The sequence below is a fragment of the Delphinus delphis genome, chromosome 11 (assembly GCF_949987515.2).
Source record: "Delphinus delphis chromosome 11, mDelDel1.2, whole genome shotgun sequence".
NCBI classification, from domain to species: Eukaryota; Metazoa; Chordata; class Mammalia; order Artiodactyla; family Delphinidae; genus Delphinus; species Delphinus delphis.
In genome coordinates, this window is record NC_082693.1 from 98,963,914 (window position 1) to 98,981,917 (window position 18,004).

Consider the following 18,004-nt stretch of genomic DNA (forward strand, 5'->3'; position numbering starts at 1 on the left):
CCTTTTTGGTCTTTAAGCGGGAGTTAGAAGGGAAAGACCCCGAGGCTGGGGTCATCAGCTCCAGAGAACGCAGACGCAGAGACTCACTGGTTCCGGGGAAGCAGGATGGAGGGCGTCCTGACGGAGGGATCACTACAGAGAGGGAAAAAGACCCCCCCCCCCGCCGGGCTCCCCAGCTACAGAGAAAGGAGCTGCCACACAGCAGCTTGGCCCCTGAAGGAGCCTGGTCAGCTCCACACTGTCCCACATTCACTTTTGGTCCTAAAAATGCCAGACTGATGAGTGACAGAAGCAAAGGGAGGGAAAGCAGGGCTCCTGCAGCCAACACAACGGCTTTCCCAGGCCAGACCAGGGACTTGGACAGCTGTCCCGACCCTGAAGCCCTCAGCTTCCTGCCTTCGGGGTCACCTCCGCCTGGTTTTCCCCAAAAACTGACATCATGTAGCACTTGTCATTTTCTACTTAGCAGCAAGTGGCGCTGTCTGGGTCCAGAACCGCTGCCCCCCCCGCAATCCCGCTTCCTTGGGCATATCTGTTCTACAGTGAGGTGCCCTTGCACACGCGCCGTAACTCTCCGCACCCACGTACACACACACACACACACACACACACAGAGGCGCACATGCACGCACCCCTGACCTCCGATGGCCACATGCCGGATGCACAGGAAATCTCTCAGAACAATAAACCTTAATATTTTCCATTCTCTCTTCTTTGAAGATTCGGGGGAACTTTCAATTACACATTAGAGAATTTTCCATGCTTAGAAGAGAGGATGAATCGAAAAGGCGACTCCTACAGTCGGGTCCCAGGGCAACAAATCACAAAAGGCAAAGCAGGGTGAGCTCTCATCTTAAAAACATGCTTACCTGCCCTCACACCGACCTTTTGTTCACGACACATCTGGAGGCATGCGCACGTCCACTAAGCCCAAAGGCCGCTATGATTTCCTCAGTGAGTAGAGAGTTAGGAGCCTGTGTGATCACAACCGACAGGAAACCTCATCTGGTGTGATATTCAGTCTAATTAGAGGAGCCTGAGGGGAAGAAGGAAAAGGGGAGGATCCTGATGGGTCACTGCAATAAGGGAAACCCTGCTGTGTTCTAGGTGTTCAGGTGGGCAAACCGTGGGTTCCACTGGGAAAGCAGAACTCCATCACCCGATTTAACAGAAAGAAATCAGTTATGTGCCCGAGCACGCAGGCAGGTGCTATAGTGGGTTGAATCGTGTCCCCCAAAAAGATACATCCAAGTCCCAAACGCCGGTACCTGTGAACGTGACCTGATTTGGAAGTAGGGTCTCTGTGGATGTGATAAAGATATGAATTAAGATGAAGTCGTAGAGGAGTGGAATGGGCCCTCAACTCAATAGGACTGGAGGGACTTCCCTGGCAGTCCAGTGGTTAGGACTCTGCGCTTCCACTATGGGGGGCGCTCGGGTTTGAGCCCTGGTCGGGGAACTAAGATCCTGCGTGCCACACAGCGCGGCCAAAAAACAAAACTCAGTAGGACTGGAGCTCTTATGAGCCAGGAGAAGATGTCGAGACACGCAGGGAGGGGCCAGGTGATAACCGAGGCAAGCAGGCCAGGGTGATGCAACTGCAGCCCGAGGGTCCTGGCAACCCCCGGAAGAGGCAGGAAGCCCTCCAGCTTCAGAGGGAGCGCCTGCCGATACCTTGATTTCTCGGACCTGTGGCCTCCGGACCGTGAGAGAATAAATGTCCTCTGTTTGAAGGCACCAGATACAGCAGCCCCCGAAGCTGACGCAGCAGGTCTGTAACCTTGAAGGACTGGTCCTAACAGAATCGGCCGAGGGCTTCCCTGGTGGCGCAGTGGTTGAGAGTCCGCCTGCCGATGCGGGGGACGCGGGTTCGTGCCCCGGTCCGGGAGGATCCCACATGCCGCAGAGCGGCTGGGCCCGTGAGCCATGGCCGCTGGGCCTGCGCGTCCGGAGCCTGTGCTCCGCAACGGGAGAGGCCACAGCAGTGAGAGGTCCGCGTATGGCAAAAAAAAAAAAAAAAAAAAAGAATCGGTCGACCCTCTCACTCAACCTAACATCCAGCCAATCACAAGTCCCTTGGCCTCTTAGGAGGCTTGATCTGAGCCCAGGATGCAGCCTGTAAAAGTCTGTACGTGATGCAGAACTTTACAGAAGGTGCAGAGAGAGAGCGCTGGGCGGGGTAAGGAACCCACAACTCACATCCTCTGTGTGCAGCCCAGGCAGAGCTCCAGAGGGAACCACGAGGCAGCAGAAGCGCCCAGTGGGGAACCTCACACAGAACGGCCCAGAGCAACCCCAAGACGCCACCAGCATCTCTGCCCCGGCCCAGACCTTGGAGGGGCAAGGGCTTCCCAGGGGCTGGGAGGGGAGGGGAGGGGGAGCGACCCTAATGGGTATGGGGTGTCCTCTGGAGGTGACAAACCGTTTAGAAAGAGACAGGTGGTGGCTGCACATCACTGTGAATGCCACTGCATTGTCCACTTAGAAATGGCTTATGTTACGTGAATGTCGCCTCAATAAAAATACAGAAGGAAAGATCATCCCTAATTGCTTACATGTGTCAAAATGCCAACAAAAATACGCCTGGACCGGCACACGTGCCAAGCCGTACTGTACCCGGGACTCGGTCCTGATGGGGGGAGGTGCCAAATGACAGGGTGAGGCTGGGGACAGCAGAACCTGACCCGCACGCGGGAGGGGCAGCAGTGTCCCCGCCCCTCCGCTGGCCTCCTCCCATGCAGCTGGGGACACCGGGCACCCAGGGACCCTTCTTCTCATCCTGGGCCTTAAAGGTAAGGTACATATTCATCTTTGCGGCTTCTAACATACAGTTAAACACCAAACAGATTTTACTCACGTACCAGACCCCAAATTTATATTAACGTATCTGCCCCTTTTGCTGTGAACGATGTCAAGCCACAGGCTGAACTCAGAAACACAAAGAATGAGACACCCGGGCTCTGCAGAAGGGGCCATCACAACCCAGGACAAGACAAAAGGGATCAGGGCGCAGGTCTCGGGGTGGGGGTGGGGGGAACCACAAGGCAAAGGCACCTGCTTCCACTTGTCCAGCACCTGAGTGGCCGGAACAGTTTTGCTTTGTTGGCATTTTCTTAACTGCGGTAAAATGCACGTCAAGTTTAACACCGTAGTCATTTGTAAGTGTACAGCTCAGCGGCATTAAATACGTTACTCTGCCACCATCACCCCCCAGCCATCTCCACGGCTCTTTTCAGCCAGCAAAACTGAAACTTTATACCCATCCAACAAACTTTATACCCATCAAACAAACACCCCCCCCAATTCCCTCTTCCCCAGCCCTGGTAACGTCCATTCTACTTTCTATCTCTACGAATGTGACTACCCCAGCAACCTCAACTAATCCTACGATATTCGTCCTCCTGTGTCCGGCTTATTTCAATGAGCACAATGTTCTCAAGGTCCATCCACGTGGTAGCCTGTGTCAGAAATTCCTTCCTTCTTAAGGCTGAATAATATTCCGTGGTACGTGGAGACCACTTCTGCTCATCTGTTCATCCCTCAGTGGACACCTGGGTTGCTTCCACCTTTGGCTACCGTGAATCGTGCTGCTATGAACGCGGGGGTGCAAATACCTGTTTAAGTCCCTGCTTTGACTTCTTTTGGGTGTATGTCCAGAAGCGGAATTCCTGGATCCTGTGGCAATTCTATGTTTAACTTTCTGAGGAACCACCCCACTGTTTTCCACAGCAGCTGCACCATTTCACATTCCCAATAGGGCACAAGGGCTCCGATTCCTCCACACCCTTGCCAACGCCTGCTACTTTCTGCTTTGCTTTGTCTTCATAACGGCCATCCTAAAGGTCTGAGGTGGTGTCCCACCGTGGCTCTGATGTGCGTTTTCCTGGTGATCAGTGGTGGTGAGCATCTTTTGCCTTTGGACCATCCGGCTCTCTTCTTGGGAGAAATGTCTATCATGTCCTTTGCCCGTTGTGTAATCTGGTTGGTTGTTTCTCTGCTGTTGAGTTGCAGGAGTTCTTTACATGTTCTGGATAATATTCCCTTATCAGATACTGGATATGAAAGTATTTCGTAACAGCTTTTAAACGTGATCATTTCTCAGCACCTGCACGGTACATGGCAAGAAAGAGGTTTCCCAACTCACAGCCCAGGCTGGACCCTTCACTTACAGAACGATACAGGGTAGGAGTCGAGAGGAGGGTCCTGGGCAATGACTCCACCCCCACCCCCATGGGGCACCAAGGCCCAGAGAGGGCCATCCGGACCAGTGTCAGCAATCAGCACGAGGGCATGCCACCCGGGCTTCCTCGCCAGTGGAACCTCCCTCATGCTCCCCCCAACACTGGAGATGGGTCACAACACAGAAGGACGGCTGCTGGGAGGGTGGCCGCACTTGGCCTTTTCCAACGCAGGGCTGCACAGAAGCTGAACTACTTCACGCTGTGGAAACGGTCCTGCAACAATCAACTCACAGGGACCTCCCTGGTGGTCCAGTGGTTAGGACTCTGCGCTTCCACCACGAGGGGCAAGGGTCTGATACCTGGTCAGGGAACTAAGATCCTGCCAGCCACAAGGAGCGGCCAAAAAAAAAAAACCAACTCACTGATAGAAGTATATTGCCTGGCAAGAAAGCTCTTATCTCCAAATGCTTACAGAGCATATGACTTTACTTACACTACTTGCTGTTAGTTTACCTTAATGAAGTATAATTTAGAGCGGGTATTTTGAAAATCCTAAAAAGCTAAGAAAGCTACAGACCCAGCAGTAAAGACAGGTTATAAGAAATGAGAGAAAACTCTTGATTGACAGATGGAGGGAAAGTGGGAGGGAAAGAGGTAAGGCTGGCAGGAGGCTCCCTGAATCTGTGCTCCTGGAGCCAGAAGGCGCCCCGAGGGCACATCAGACAGCTGCTCTGTGTGGGCTCATCCGTGCCCACCTCCCCTGCCTGTGGCTCTGACCCCTGCACTGGCTCTGACTCCTCCCTGCAGCTGGTGCACACCGGTCCTGCACTCCACACTTTCCTGTGACACAGCTCCACCACAGAAGACCCCATAGAGACTTGGGCACAGCTCCCCAGGACCCCCTGCTTCCCCACCCTGCTCATCCGAGGGAGGGGGGAAGGGCCGAATGCTCCCGTGGAATCAGGCCTGACGCACACACGGCCCTCAGCCCTCCTGTTCTGGGCAATGTGGTCACTCGCACCAAGCTTCCATCCTCAGAACCCCCAAACCTGGGCTCCCCCTTCCAGGGCTCAGCCATTGGCCGAAGGTGGGGATTGAAGGGGGTGGTCACCACAGTAGTTAGAGCGCTCAGACACCAGGGTCTGGGCCCGACCCTCCCCACCACCAGCTCACCGGCCTCAGTCTCTCCGCTGCGAAATGAGGGTTCTCTGAGACCCCAGAGAGATGACGCAGGCAGAGCCCAAGCACACAAGCCGGAACAGCGTGGTGGCCGTGCTCTCACGTGACCAGCCCAGGTGCCCCGTCCGGCTCTGAGGCCAGCCTCCTGCACCGTGGGCCGCCTGGTCCTCGAGGGCCAGGCACTGACCCCGGACCGTGAAGCCACAGCAAAGAGGAGGAAGGGGGCCCGGCCAGGGAGGGGAGCGGTTAGGGAGGGGGGCCATAACCCCCCAGCTCCCCAGAGACAGCACAAGGCATTCGGGGACCCGGAAGTGTCCACCCTTTCAGGAAACGTGACGACAGGTGAGGGGCGGGGCAGCCCATCTCAGGTCCCTGCCTAGAAAACGGAGGCACTGTCACCTCGCCCACAAGATTCATGGAGAAAGGACACCAGCTCACCTGCTCACCTGCAGTTCACCTGCACCGGCAGCTCCAACGGAAAAGCACGTGGAAAGGTGCCCACAAGGCCACTCCCTGCAGCCTCAGCTGCTGACCTGCCAGGCGCTGAGGACCTGACATGGCGGCGTCCGCCGGCCAAGGGCTAGCACGATGCCCCTTCCACGGGGCCCCCCATCCTCCGTGCGTTCCCAAACCCCTGCACAAGGCCCCCAGCTCCGAGGGACCCCCTGTGTGGGCCCACATGCCCTCCACCACGACGGCAAAGGTTAAAACCCAGTAGCGCAGGGGCTTCCCTGGTGGCGCAGTGGTTGGGAGTCCGCCTGCCGATGCAGGGGACACGGGTTCGTGCCCCGGTTGAACCCCGGTCCGGGAAGATCCCACATGCCGCGGAGCGGCTGGGCCCGTGAGCCATGGCTGCTGAGCCTGCGAGTCCGGAGCCTGTGCTCCGCAACGGGAGAGGCCACAACAGTGAGGGGCCCGCGTACCGCAAAAAACAACAACAACAAAAAAAAACCCAGTAGTGCAGTGGGTGGAAGGCAAGGTTATTGTAACATAGTTTGCCTTTAAAGTAGTTGTTTAAACCACGTGTGGGTCTGTTCGCGTGTAGACATGCGTACATGTGTACCTGTGTATATGTGTACACGTGCGTGTCTGTGTGTTTAAGAAAAAACCATGGCCTTTATCCAGGACATCAAGAGACACTCAACAGAGTGATGAAAATGATAAAGCCTCCTGTTGGGCTTTTCCCAGCTTCGGAATGTTCACGCCCAAAAAGGTGATGAGCCAGGTAGCCGCAAGTTCTTACCTGAAGCAAAAGCAGAACTCAGCCATTGGAGTCTTCCTGAAAACAGCCCATTCCTTCCACCCGGTGCCAAGCCCCCAGCCAAGCATGGAAGGAACTGAGAGTGGCCTGTCCTCTGCACAGGCCCCCTCCCCGCCGCATCTGTCCTCTAAGTGAAGGCAGAAGAGGAGCCCTTGGCCTTGGCACGTGGCCCCTCCCCCCGGACCCCTCTGCATCATTCCATAAATTATCCACAGATTTGCTGAGCACCTACTGTGTGCCGAGCCTCAGGCCTACAGGGCAAAGCAGAGGGGGGCCCGTTGTCCCCAAGAACAAAAGGCTACCTCCCTCTGTCCACCACAACCTGGGTCCCTAACCCGAGTTACCCCGGTTACCCTTCCAAAACAAACATGCAGAAAGGAAGACGGTTATTTATTATCCCTCCTCCACCCAATATCCAAGAAGGGCTTTGATAAGAACCTACGTGCTCAGGTGAGAGAAGAAGAAAAAACCGAAAACTATTTTCCCCCAAGGCTGTGAGTTGAAAAGAATCAAGCCAATCTTCAGAATATTTTCCGCACTCTCTGCCCCCCTTGATAAAATCTACTTCCGTCTGCATGCAAGTGCCCAGCCAGACTACACACCCAGCCAGACTACACGCCCCGGGGGGCACAGACTCTGCTACCAGGGCCCCGGCACCCATCCTCCCACCCACCCGGTTCCTTAACGGGTTTCTGCTCTCAGGTGTCCAAATGGACAGGTGCGTGCAGCAGCCCACACCAAAGTGGACTTTCAACAGTGACACCAGGTTCTGGACAGACTTGTGGCATCACCAACACCAGTCACTTCTCCAGGTATGATATCAGTGCCACCCCTCCTTCCGAAGTGCTCACGTGGCTGCAACGTTTCCCGGATTTAAAAAAAACAGTCTCTCTGTCGCCCTCATTGGTACGTGGGGACAGATGGAGACCTCATGTCACCAGGTAGGCAGTGCTGAGATGGGGAAAGCTGGGTCCTTGTGAGTCAGGTCACCTGTGGCCTTCAGCCCCTGCCCATCCCCCCCCCCCCCGCACTCCTGTTCCCGCATCAGGGGTCCCGTGACTCAAAGAGAAGCGGACGCTGCCGTCCCCGCCCCGACTCCTGCAGCCCCATCGACACTCAGCTGGGCCACGGCAGGCCCTTGACTGCCACTGAGGCCTATCCCCCCAGTCCAGTGCCCCCCAAAGGTGCCAGCGCCTGGGACAGATGAACACCTGCGCAAGCAGCAGCGTTGCAGGACGGGCCAGGACGGCTGTGCACGTTAACTGGTCAACCCCTCTTGACTGTCAACTCTGCCTGGGTCCCCATGGCCATCCCACCTTCCCTCTGAGCTTCCCCCACACCCGGCCACTCAGTCCTCTGCTCCTCAAGCCCCACAACACCCCGGCTCTCATGGAGACCATCAAGGACCTCCCCTTAGCTAACCCAAGTCACACCTCTGTCCTGAGGCTCCCTGAACACTGGTGACCCCCTTCAGGCCCTCACACTCCCTCAGCCTCCAGGGCCTCGGACCCTTGGTTTTGTCCTCCTGCGGGTGGCTATTCCAGCTCCAGCTCTCATGCAGGTCCAGCCTGCCTGGGCCCCCCCAGGCTGCACCTGACCCATGTCCCCATCACAGGGGTCCTCTGCCCGAGTGCCCTCCACCCCTGCGGCCATGATGGTCCTCTCTGTCACCCCCGGGGCCACGCTCACCACCTCTGGCTGTGGCCCCAGCTGGTCTCGCCTGCCCAGACCCGTACGTCCAACCGTCTTCACGACAAGGTCAAAGGTGCCCAGCTGCACGGGGTCCAAAGTGGCCTCAGGGTCCTCCCCCGGTGCACGCACATCCTCACCCCATGTTCATCTGCATGTTCCCAAAAGCACAGCCTGAGAGCCGCCATCCCGGGTTCAAATCCCAAAGCTGCCACCACAAGCCGGGTGCCCTGGATGCGGGGTCGAGCCTCTGGGGGCCCTGGTCTGCTCCTCGATGAGACGATACCTTCCACCGCTGAGGCTGCTGCAGGAGCAGACAGGTAGCACAGGGTCGGGGTGCGGGGGTAGTGGGGGAGGGTCCTAGCACGAGGAGCGCAGGAGCGCGTGGGCTGATCAACTCCACCCTCACCTCCACATCTCACCATCTAACCTCCCAAATCCCCTCCATCCACCCATCCCCCTCAGCAGCTCAGCTGCGGGGGAGGGGATTCAGCTGGCGGGAAGGCATATCACACTCACCTTGGCACAGGGGAGTCCCCAGCCCACGCTCCCCTTGAATTCACTTCCCTGTTTATCGACTGTCCCCACCCAACCTCCCTCTCCAGGGCCTGGCACACGGTAGGCCTGGCACAGAGTAGGCGCTTGATAAACAAATAAACACTCCCTTGTTTCTGACCCAGTGTTTCTGAAAGTATATTACCAAGTGACTACCTCCAGATACTAAAGCGCTGAGACAGTTAACTAGCTTCCCAAAGTACCTAAGTCTTCCGGGGTAAGTTATGTTACTGGAGAATCCAGCTCGACGACTGACATGGTTCAAGCTGGTCTGGCCCTTTTCCACAGGGTAAGATTCAGCAAAGAAGCATAACGCTTGCCTCCAGACGCTGCCTGGTACGATGCCCACGTCCCTGCTTCCTCGTTGGCCATCACAGTCCCTACGATATCCTGTATTTAACTCGGCAAACACTTTTTAAAACTTTATCAAGCCTGGACGGCGTTATCCCATTGAGTCCCCACCAGCGTAAACGGATAAAGGTTATTCAATCTTGTTATTTCACGACTTCCAGTATTTTCTGACACGTCTGAATGACTCATGGCCCAATCATTTTTACCCCGCAAAATGCTACTTTTCCCACTCCCACTGGCCCACATGCCCACAAGCACGAGGTCATTTTCCACCAAATGCCGCGTTCCATGATGTGCAGCTCACGGCTGGACACCCACAGGGACACACACGTTCAAGTCGAATTTAAAAGGCCCGTGTTACTAAATGACCAACATCTAGAAAAACTACCTAAGGGACTCCACATGTGACAGTCCCGTTGGGTTATTAGCCACGCTGCTTTCTAAAATGCAAACACGGCTCTTATAAACATTCAGAGTACAAAAGCCCCTATCGTAGAATTTTAAATCTCATTCAAAAACTGTCACGTGTAGGGACTTCCCTGGTGGTGCAGTGGTTAAGAATCCGCCCGCCAATGCAGGGGACACAGGTTCGAGCCCTGGTCTGGGAAGATCCCACATGCCCCGGAGCAACTAAACCCGTGAGCCACAACTACTGTGCCTGCACTCTAGAGCCCGTGAGCCACAACTACCGAGCCTACGTGTCACAACTACTGAAGCCCGTGCACCTAGAGTCTGTGCTCGGCAACAAGAGAAGCCACCGCAAGGAAAAGCCTACACACCACAACGAAGAGTCGTCCCCGCTCGACACAACTAGAGAAAAGCCCGTGCGCAGCAACGAAGACCCAATACAACCAGAAATAAATTTAAAAATTTTTTTTAAAAAAACTGTCACATATAAAACAAACACCACGTATCACTGGCTGTTATCTAAAAACGGGAGCAATTTGAACGTGACTATACTCAGAATTCAGAAAATGTTCAGGGTTTTGTCCTTGGTGGGCCACATAAAACCATCAACACTATCTGCTCCCAGTCCAATGATTGTACTAACGCCCCCATCCAGGCAAAAGGAGCTGCCCTCCTCCCAAGCATGTCCATCTTGGGTACCACATACCCCACCACCCCCGCCCCGGTCCCCGCAATCCTGTGCACCTTCCCAGCGGCTCCACTTCTGGAGGCACCCAGCCCTTCCTGGCACGGCTTCCACAAAACCTAGTGGACAGCTGGGCTCTTCTTTTTATTTAGTTATTTAGTTATTTATTTTTGGTTGCGTCGTGTCTTTGTTGCTGCGCGCGGGCTTTCTCTAGTTGTGGCGAGCGGGGGCTACTCTTCTTTGCGGTGTGCGGGCTTCTCATTGTGGTCACTTCTCTTGATGCAGAGCACAGGCTCTAGACGCACGGGCTTCAGTAGTTGTGGCACACCGGCTCTGTAGTTGTGGCTCACGGGCGGTAGAGCGCAGGCTCAGTAGTTGTGGCGCACAGGCTTAGTTGCTCTGCGGCATGTGGGATCTTCCTGGACTAGGGCTCGAATCCACGTCCCCTACATTGGCAGGAGGATTCTTAACCACTGCGCCACTAGGGAAGACCCATGGGCTCTGCTTTCCAGCACCTCGAGGGCGGTAATAATGCGCTAGAGGCCACAGGGTATGGCTGTAAACCCGGGGAAGCCCATCACACTTCACTGAAAATAGCTTGTGAGTTTGAAACCACAACTTTCCCCATTGTTTCTTTTAAAAAACCTAAGAATCCAAGTCTGGTTAATTCAAAGGCTGACCTTTTTGCTTTGCTGTTCGGAATTACATATTTTATAGTTTCATAGTTTACAATATTTTTTTCTTTGAACCATTAAATAGTCGTCAGATGGTCAGAGAGTTGTATAGGACCCCAAGGCGCCTACTTAAACCAGGGCAAGGATTCGGCCCTGAAACAATTCAGCTTAGCAACTAATTCCTCAAAACTTTTCTCTTCTGGTGGCGCAGTCGTTAAGAATCTGCCTGCCAGGGGACACGGGTTCAATCCCTGGCCTGGGAAGATCCCACATGCCGCGGAGCAGCTGGGCCCGTGCACCACAACTACTGAGCCCACATGCCAGAACTAGTGAAGCCTGCGCACCTAGAGCCCGCGCTCTGCAACAAGGGAAGCCACTGCAATGAGAAGCCCGTGCACCGCAACGAAGAGTAGCCCCTGCTCACCAAAGCTAGAGAAAGCCCGCGTGCAGTAACGAAGACCCAACACAGCCAAAAATAAATAAATAAATTTATATTTTAAAGAAGTAACTAAAATGAAATACAATTTAAATAAAAAACCAAAACAGGGCTTCCCTGGTGGCGCAGTGGTTGAGAGTCCACCTGCCAATGCAGGGAACATGGGTTTGTGCCCGGGTCCGGGAAGATCCCATATGCCGCGGAGCGGCTGGGCCCGTGAGCCATGGCCGCTGGGCCTGCGCATCCGGAGCCTGTGCTCTGCAGCGGCAGAGGCCACAACAGTGAGAGGCCCGCGTACCGCAAAAAAACAAAAACAAAAACAAAACTCTTCTCTCAGGTAAGAGGGGAGTGTGAAGAGCCAGCTTGTCTTGCTTAGATCTGGATGGACGCCTGGTGCCTCTGCTTGCCGGCTATGTGACCCTGAGGAAGTGACGTAACACCTCTGAGCCTCAGTCTCTTCATCTGTGTAATGGCAGCCACCTAATGCCACTCACTTCCCAGGTACCAGAGGAATAAGTGATGGTGTAGGTAAAAGAGTTTACAAAACTGCTTGATATCCAGGCAGAACCCATTACAAGGTGATCATCACCACCTGGGAGGGTGGACATGAGGCCCCAGTGCCTGACTGACACGAGGGTACGTCACAAGGACTGGAAGCCCAAACTGGATCACTGGGACAATGACACCATAGCATGGAGCACCCAACCCACCTTCAACTGTGGTCCTGGCTGTGGTTCCACCCGGTAGGCAAGACGGCCCTCAGTAACTAACCTCTTTTGAACAAAATCCATCTTAAACCCTTTATCCAGCCATCACAGGGGAGGCCACATTCCTGATGTTTCAGACACACAAAACATCCCTGCTCCCGGCATGCACCCATTCCCGCTGAAGCATCATACCCCTGTAAATTCAAAATCCTACGATGTTGCCAAGTCTTTTTTTTTTTTTTGGCTGCGTTAGGTCTTCGTTGCTGCGCGCAGGCTTTCTCTGGTTGAGGCAAGCAGGGGCTTCTCTTGTTGCAAAGCATGGGCTCTAGGCGCTCGGGCTCAGTAGTTGTGACTCTAGGGGCTCAGCAGTAGTGGCTCACGGGCTCTAGAGCGCAGGCTCAGTAGTTGAGGTACACAGGTTTAGTTGCTCCGTGGCATGTGGGATCTTCCCGGACCAGGGATCAAACCCGTGTCCCCTGCACTGGCAGGTGGATTCTTAACCACTGCACCACCAGGGAAGTACCCCCCAAGTCATTTTTATCTAGGCTAAATTTTCCATCCACTCTGCTTTATCTAGCAGGTAAAGCAGTACGGGGGATAAAGAAAGAGAAAATGCAAATGGAAATTTATGAAAGAGACCTTTTTTCAAAATTGTTGCTGCTCGGAAAATCCACAACCCTGGTTGACAATTCTCCTTAAAGGCCTATCCGTATTCTCTACACACATTCACAACTTCACAAAAGCCACAATATTCACCTACAGACAGACTGGGCTGACAACATCAATGTTGCAGTATCCCATGGCCTCAAAACTGGACCTGTACGTTCCAGATTTTATAAGCAAACTGGAAACTCTTTGCTACCCAATCCTTAGTAAATAAAGAATTACAGCCAAATGCGGAAACAAAATAAATCAGAAAATTAACTTTTTAATTCTTCCAGGGCTCCCATGGGTATGCTGTATTGTAATGATTTATTGTTTAAACAATTCATCTGAAACATTGACTCAACCCACAGATCCTAACCTTTCTTGGTGATAGTTTGGTCTCCTAATTAAGGTCACCTGCCTGCAGGAGTCACTGAGGGTCTCTTTACTGTTCCCCAATCCACCCCCTGGCCCGGCCAAATCCTTCTCTCTCTCTTCCGTGCCCTCCTGTTTGTCCCCCTCTCTGGCCCCGCAGCTCCACCTGACACAGGGAGGTCAGCAGCGTGGAGGACCCACCCCTGACTGCCTGGGTCTGGCTGGCTGAGCTGAGACATCCTCCCTCCAGCCCAGAGCGGGCAAGCAGGGTTCCCACACTGGCTCCACCACCAACCCAGGCAGGCCTCTAAGTAACAACCAAATTACAAGTCCACGTCCAGGAGCTGAAGCCAAGATCAAACGAGGCTGCGCTTTCAAAGAGCTCCCACACAGGTGAGCACACTTAAGCCCGACTGTTAAAACCTGGAGGAGACAGAAAAGACACACGAAAGGAACTAACTCCAGCTGTCTTGCAGGGTGACTCAAGGACCCATCCGGCAATTTCCAACGGTCCCACCCAAGAACGAACTGGCACATGGGCGCACGGTGACCTCTGACCTTTCCAGACAGGCATGTGGCTGACTACATAGCATCACCAAGCCAACCAGACGCTCAGATAACCCCCGAGACCAGGTTTTCACAGCACAACTCGGGAGCCAGACCCTCTGAGAAAAGCCCAGGAAGCCCCGGTCTTGAACTTGAAAAAGCCCAGGCCTGCTCCCAGCAAAAACGCTGAGGGCAGCAGTGCGGTGCCCCTCTCACTCTCCCGGCCTGGTTGAGGAGCACGTCCTGGGCTAGCGGTATCCAACCATCCAACCGGAGGCCACAAATCCCCAGAGCTACCCGGGCCCTGCCTGACTGCGCCCCGGCAAGCCGGGCGGGCTCGGGGCAGGTCCCCGCAGCTCTCCAGGTGGCCCCGCGGAGCCCCCAGGGCCACTCACCAGAAACAGACACCTCCATGAGCGCCTCCAGAGGCCGGTTGTTGTTCAGGTCGGGGCTGAGCTGCAGCTCGCCCGAGGCGGGGTCCAGCAGCAGCAGCTGGAGCTCGTTGCCCTGCAGGAAGGTGTAGTTGAGGCTGTCCAAGAGGTCAGGGTCATGGGCCGGGATACGGCCAATCACACCAGTGGGGAAGCTGTTGGACTTATTGGTGACATAGTTGTTGAAGAGGATCTGGAAGTCCGGCAGCACCGGCGGGTTGTCGTTCTGGTCCACGAGGCGGATGCGCACCGTGGCCCGGCTCACCAGGGGGGCCGACGTGGCCTGCACCACGAGCACATACTCCCGCCGGGCTTCAAAGTCCAGCTCGACCAGGGCACGCAGGTCCCCACTCAGCAGGTCGAGCTGGAAGACCTCAGGCACGTTGCCTTCCACGATCTGGTACATGATCTGGGCGTTGGGGCCTTCGTCGGGGTCACTAGCTCGAATCCTCGCCACCACGGACCCCACCGGGCTGTTCTCCTCCACAAACAGCTCCAGCTCGTCCCTCTCAAACACCGGAGGGTTGTCGTTAATGTCCAAGACGGTCACCTGGATTTCCACGGAAGCGCTAAGGGGCACCGGGCTACCCCGGTCCACGGCCAGGGCACGAAGATTATACACGGCCACGTTCTCCCGGTCCAGCCGGCGCTGGGTGCGGATCACGCCAGATGTGGGCTCAATGTAGAAGTCCCCATCGCCGTCGTCGCCGCCCTGGAAGGTGTACAGCAGGCGGCCATTGGGGCCCGAGTCCCGATCCGTGGCCGAGACCTGGAGGACGCTGGTTGACGGGGGAGCATCCTCGAAGACGGAGCCCTGGTAAAATTCCCGCAGGAACCGCGGTACGTTGTCATTGGCGTCCAGGACGAGGATCTCCAGGGAGGTGGTGTCGGACTTCTGAGGGACACCGTTGTCCCGAGCTGTGATGCCCAGCGTGTAGGCGGCCTGGCTCTCGTAGTCCAGCTCTGTCACGGTGTAGATGGTGCCGGTGTCGGGGTCGATTCGGAACTGCGGCACGGGATCCTCCAGCACGTAGGTGATGCGGGCGTTCTCGCCGGTGTCCTCGTCGGTGGCGCTGATGGTGGCGATGGAGGTGCCCACGGGCCGGTCCTCGCTGACGCTCACGGTGTAGTGCGAGCTCTGGAAGACCGGCCGGTGGGTGTTGGCGTCGGTGACGTTGATGAAGACCTGCGCAGTGTGAGCGCGCATGCCGTCTGATGCGGTTACCGCCAGCACGTACTGCCGTTCCTGCTTGTAGTCCAGCGGCAGCGCCAGCGTGATGAGGCCGCCGCCGCTCTGGCTGCTGAGCGCAAAGCGGTTCCGCGTGTTGCCGCCGGTGAGCTGGTAGGTGATCACACTGTTAGCATCCCGGTCGAGGGCCCGCAGGGTCAGCACGCTGCTCCCCACGGCTGCGTCCTCGTTCAAACGCAGCTCGTACACGGGCTGCGTGAACATGGGGTCGTTGTCATTTACGTCTAGCACCGTGATGGCCACGCTGGCGGAGGAGCTCATGGGCGGCGAGCCGTGGTCCACCGCCTCCACCCCGAAGCTGTAATGCTCCAATTCCTCACGGTCCAGCTCCGCACACACGGTGATCCAGCCCGAGCTGTTGTGGATGTGGAAAGGGAAGTCCGCGGCCGAAGCGGGGTCTTGGGGCCCAGCACCGCCACTGCCCACGGAGGCCGAGGCGGTGTCCACCAGGCGGTAGCGCAAACGCGCGTTCTCACCCGCGTCTGCGTCCACCGCCTGAATGTGCAGAACCGAGTGGCCCAGAGGCACGTTCTCCAGCACGGCTGCCTGAAAGGGGCTGCTCACAAATATGGGGGCGTTGTCGTTCACGTCCAGCACCTGCACCGAGACCAGCCCCGAGGAGTTGATGAGTGGAGGCCGGCCCCCGTCCTGGGCCTTGATGCGCAGCGTGTACTCCCGGATGGCCTCGAAGTCCAGGGGGTTGATCACATCCAGGCTGCCGCTCAGCGAATGCAGGTAGAACTGCCCCTTGAGGTTCCCGCTGATGATGCTGTAGTGTATGGCCGCGTTCTGGCCCTGGTCCCGATCTGTGGCCTGCACTCGCAGCACGGGCGTGTTGACCGCCACGTCCTCGGGCACCTGGACCACATAGCGCTTCTCGCTGAACTGGGGGTAGTTGTCGTTCTCGTCCTCCACCACGATGTGCACGGTGGCAGTGGCACTGAGCGGGCCCGGGTTGCGGCCCTGGTCGTTGGCCTCCACCAGCAGCTGGTAGGAGGCCTCTTCCTCCCGGTCCACCACGGCACGGGTGCGCACTACGCCCGAGCGCTCGTCGATCTCGAAGACACCACCCGCGCCCTCCAGCAGCCGGTAGCGCATATTGGCGTTGGAGGGCGCGTCGCCGTCGGTAGCGCGGATGGTCAGAACCTCGTAGCCCACCTCCAGGTTCTCGCGCACTCGCTCACGGTACTCAGACTGCTCGAAGACCGGACTGTGGTCGTTGGTGTCGCTGACTGTCACGGTGAGGTAGGTGGCGGCCGAGCGCCGAGGCGAGCCGTGGTCCACAGCGCTCACTTTGAGTACGTGCGTGTCCTTGGTCTCGCGGTCCAGCGCGCGGGCGGTGCTCACCAAGCCCGTGTCGGAGTCGATGAGGAAGTAGCCATTGGAGCGCTCATCGAACAGCGCCTCCATCTGGTAGCTCAGGCGCCCCGCCTCGCCCTCGTCCGGGTCGTGCGCGCGCAGCTCGATGACCGCGGTGCCCGCCGGCTCGTTCTCAGGCACCGACACCTGGTAGCTGGGCAGCTGGAACTGCGGGGTAGTGCTGCCGCCAGCGCCCCGCCGGGCCCGCCGCGCCGCCCCCGCCCCGACCTGAGGCAGGCTTGGCGGCGACAGCGATGGGGAGGGTGTCCCCGAGGCCGCCTCCAGCGCCAGCTCCACCCGGATGGTGCCGGCCGCGCGCCGCAGGGCACAGAGCAGGCGCAGGCGGGCCGAGCCACCAGGCGGCAGGCAGACAGGGCGGCGTGGGCAACGGGACCCGGCGCGCGGCGGGCAGCCGCAGGCGGGGAAAGTGGTCAGGGCCTCGAGCGCCGAGTGCAGCGTGGCCCCGCCGCCGCCGGGTCCCGGGAAGCAGAACACCGCGCCGGGGCCAGGCACCGTGAGCACAGCCCGCGCGCGCAGCTCCGCGCCGGGAGCTCGCCCGCGCCGGGGCCGGGCGCTGCAACCGGGACCGTGCGCGCGTGCCCGCAAGCGGAGGCTCAGCGCCGTCTGGGCGCTACGGGCAGCCAGGCGGACATGCAGCGGCAGCGGGCGTCCCCCCAGGCGCGCGCAGCCCCGGAGCCCCGCGCCCGGCCCACGCCGCCGCCCCGCCAGCCGCCCGTCGCGGCTCACGTCCAGCAGCTCCCGCAGCGCTCGGGGCGTGAGCGCCGCGTCCAGCGCATAGGTCCAGCCGGGCCCGAGGGCGAAGGCGCGGGCCCCGCCGGGCACTCGCAACTCCCAGGCGGCCGCTCGAAGCCCCAGCACCGGTAGGGCGGCGACCGCAGCCAGGAGCAGCAGCGCAGGCAACACGGGCGGCGGCGGCGGCGGCGGCGGCGCCATGGCCCGGAGCCCGAGCCCGAGCCGGGCGCCCGAGCACAATCCATGCACCCGGCGCGGCTCCGCATCCACCCGGCGCGGCCGGGGGGCGGCTCCCGCGCGGCCTGTGCCGGGCCCTCGGGGCGGCTCGCGCCCCGCCTCCCCGGGGGCCCTGGCGGGGACACCGGGGGCCGGGCTCCCGGTCTCCCCCGCAGCTTCCACTTCGAGAGCACTTTGCGAAAGTTTGCGAAGTTGGTTTCAAGATGGCTCCTCCGCGCGTCCCGGGAGGGCGCCGCGCATCAACCTGCGGTGGCGGCGGCTCTAGGTGGCTCCAGGTGGCTCC

General features: G+C 57.8%; 1 protein-coding gene across 1 annotated transcript in view; it reads right to left on the reverse strand.

Moving 5' to 3' along the window:
* The window catches only part of CELSR1 (cadherin EGF LAG seven-pass G-type receptor 1), a 149,752-nt gene extending 132,000 nt beyond the window's left edge, over positions 1-17,752 (reverse strand). Inside the window, exon 1 of the mRNA XM_060025826.1 lies at positions 14,088-17,752. Coding sequence (XP_059881809.1) covers positions 14,088-17,685 — 3,598 coding nt within the window. The 5' untranslated portion in view covers positions 17,686-17,752. The remainder of the gene's footprint in view (positions 1-14,087) is intronic.
* Between the last annotated feature and the right edge of the window lie 252 nt (positions 17,753-18,004).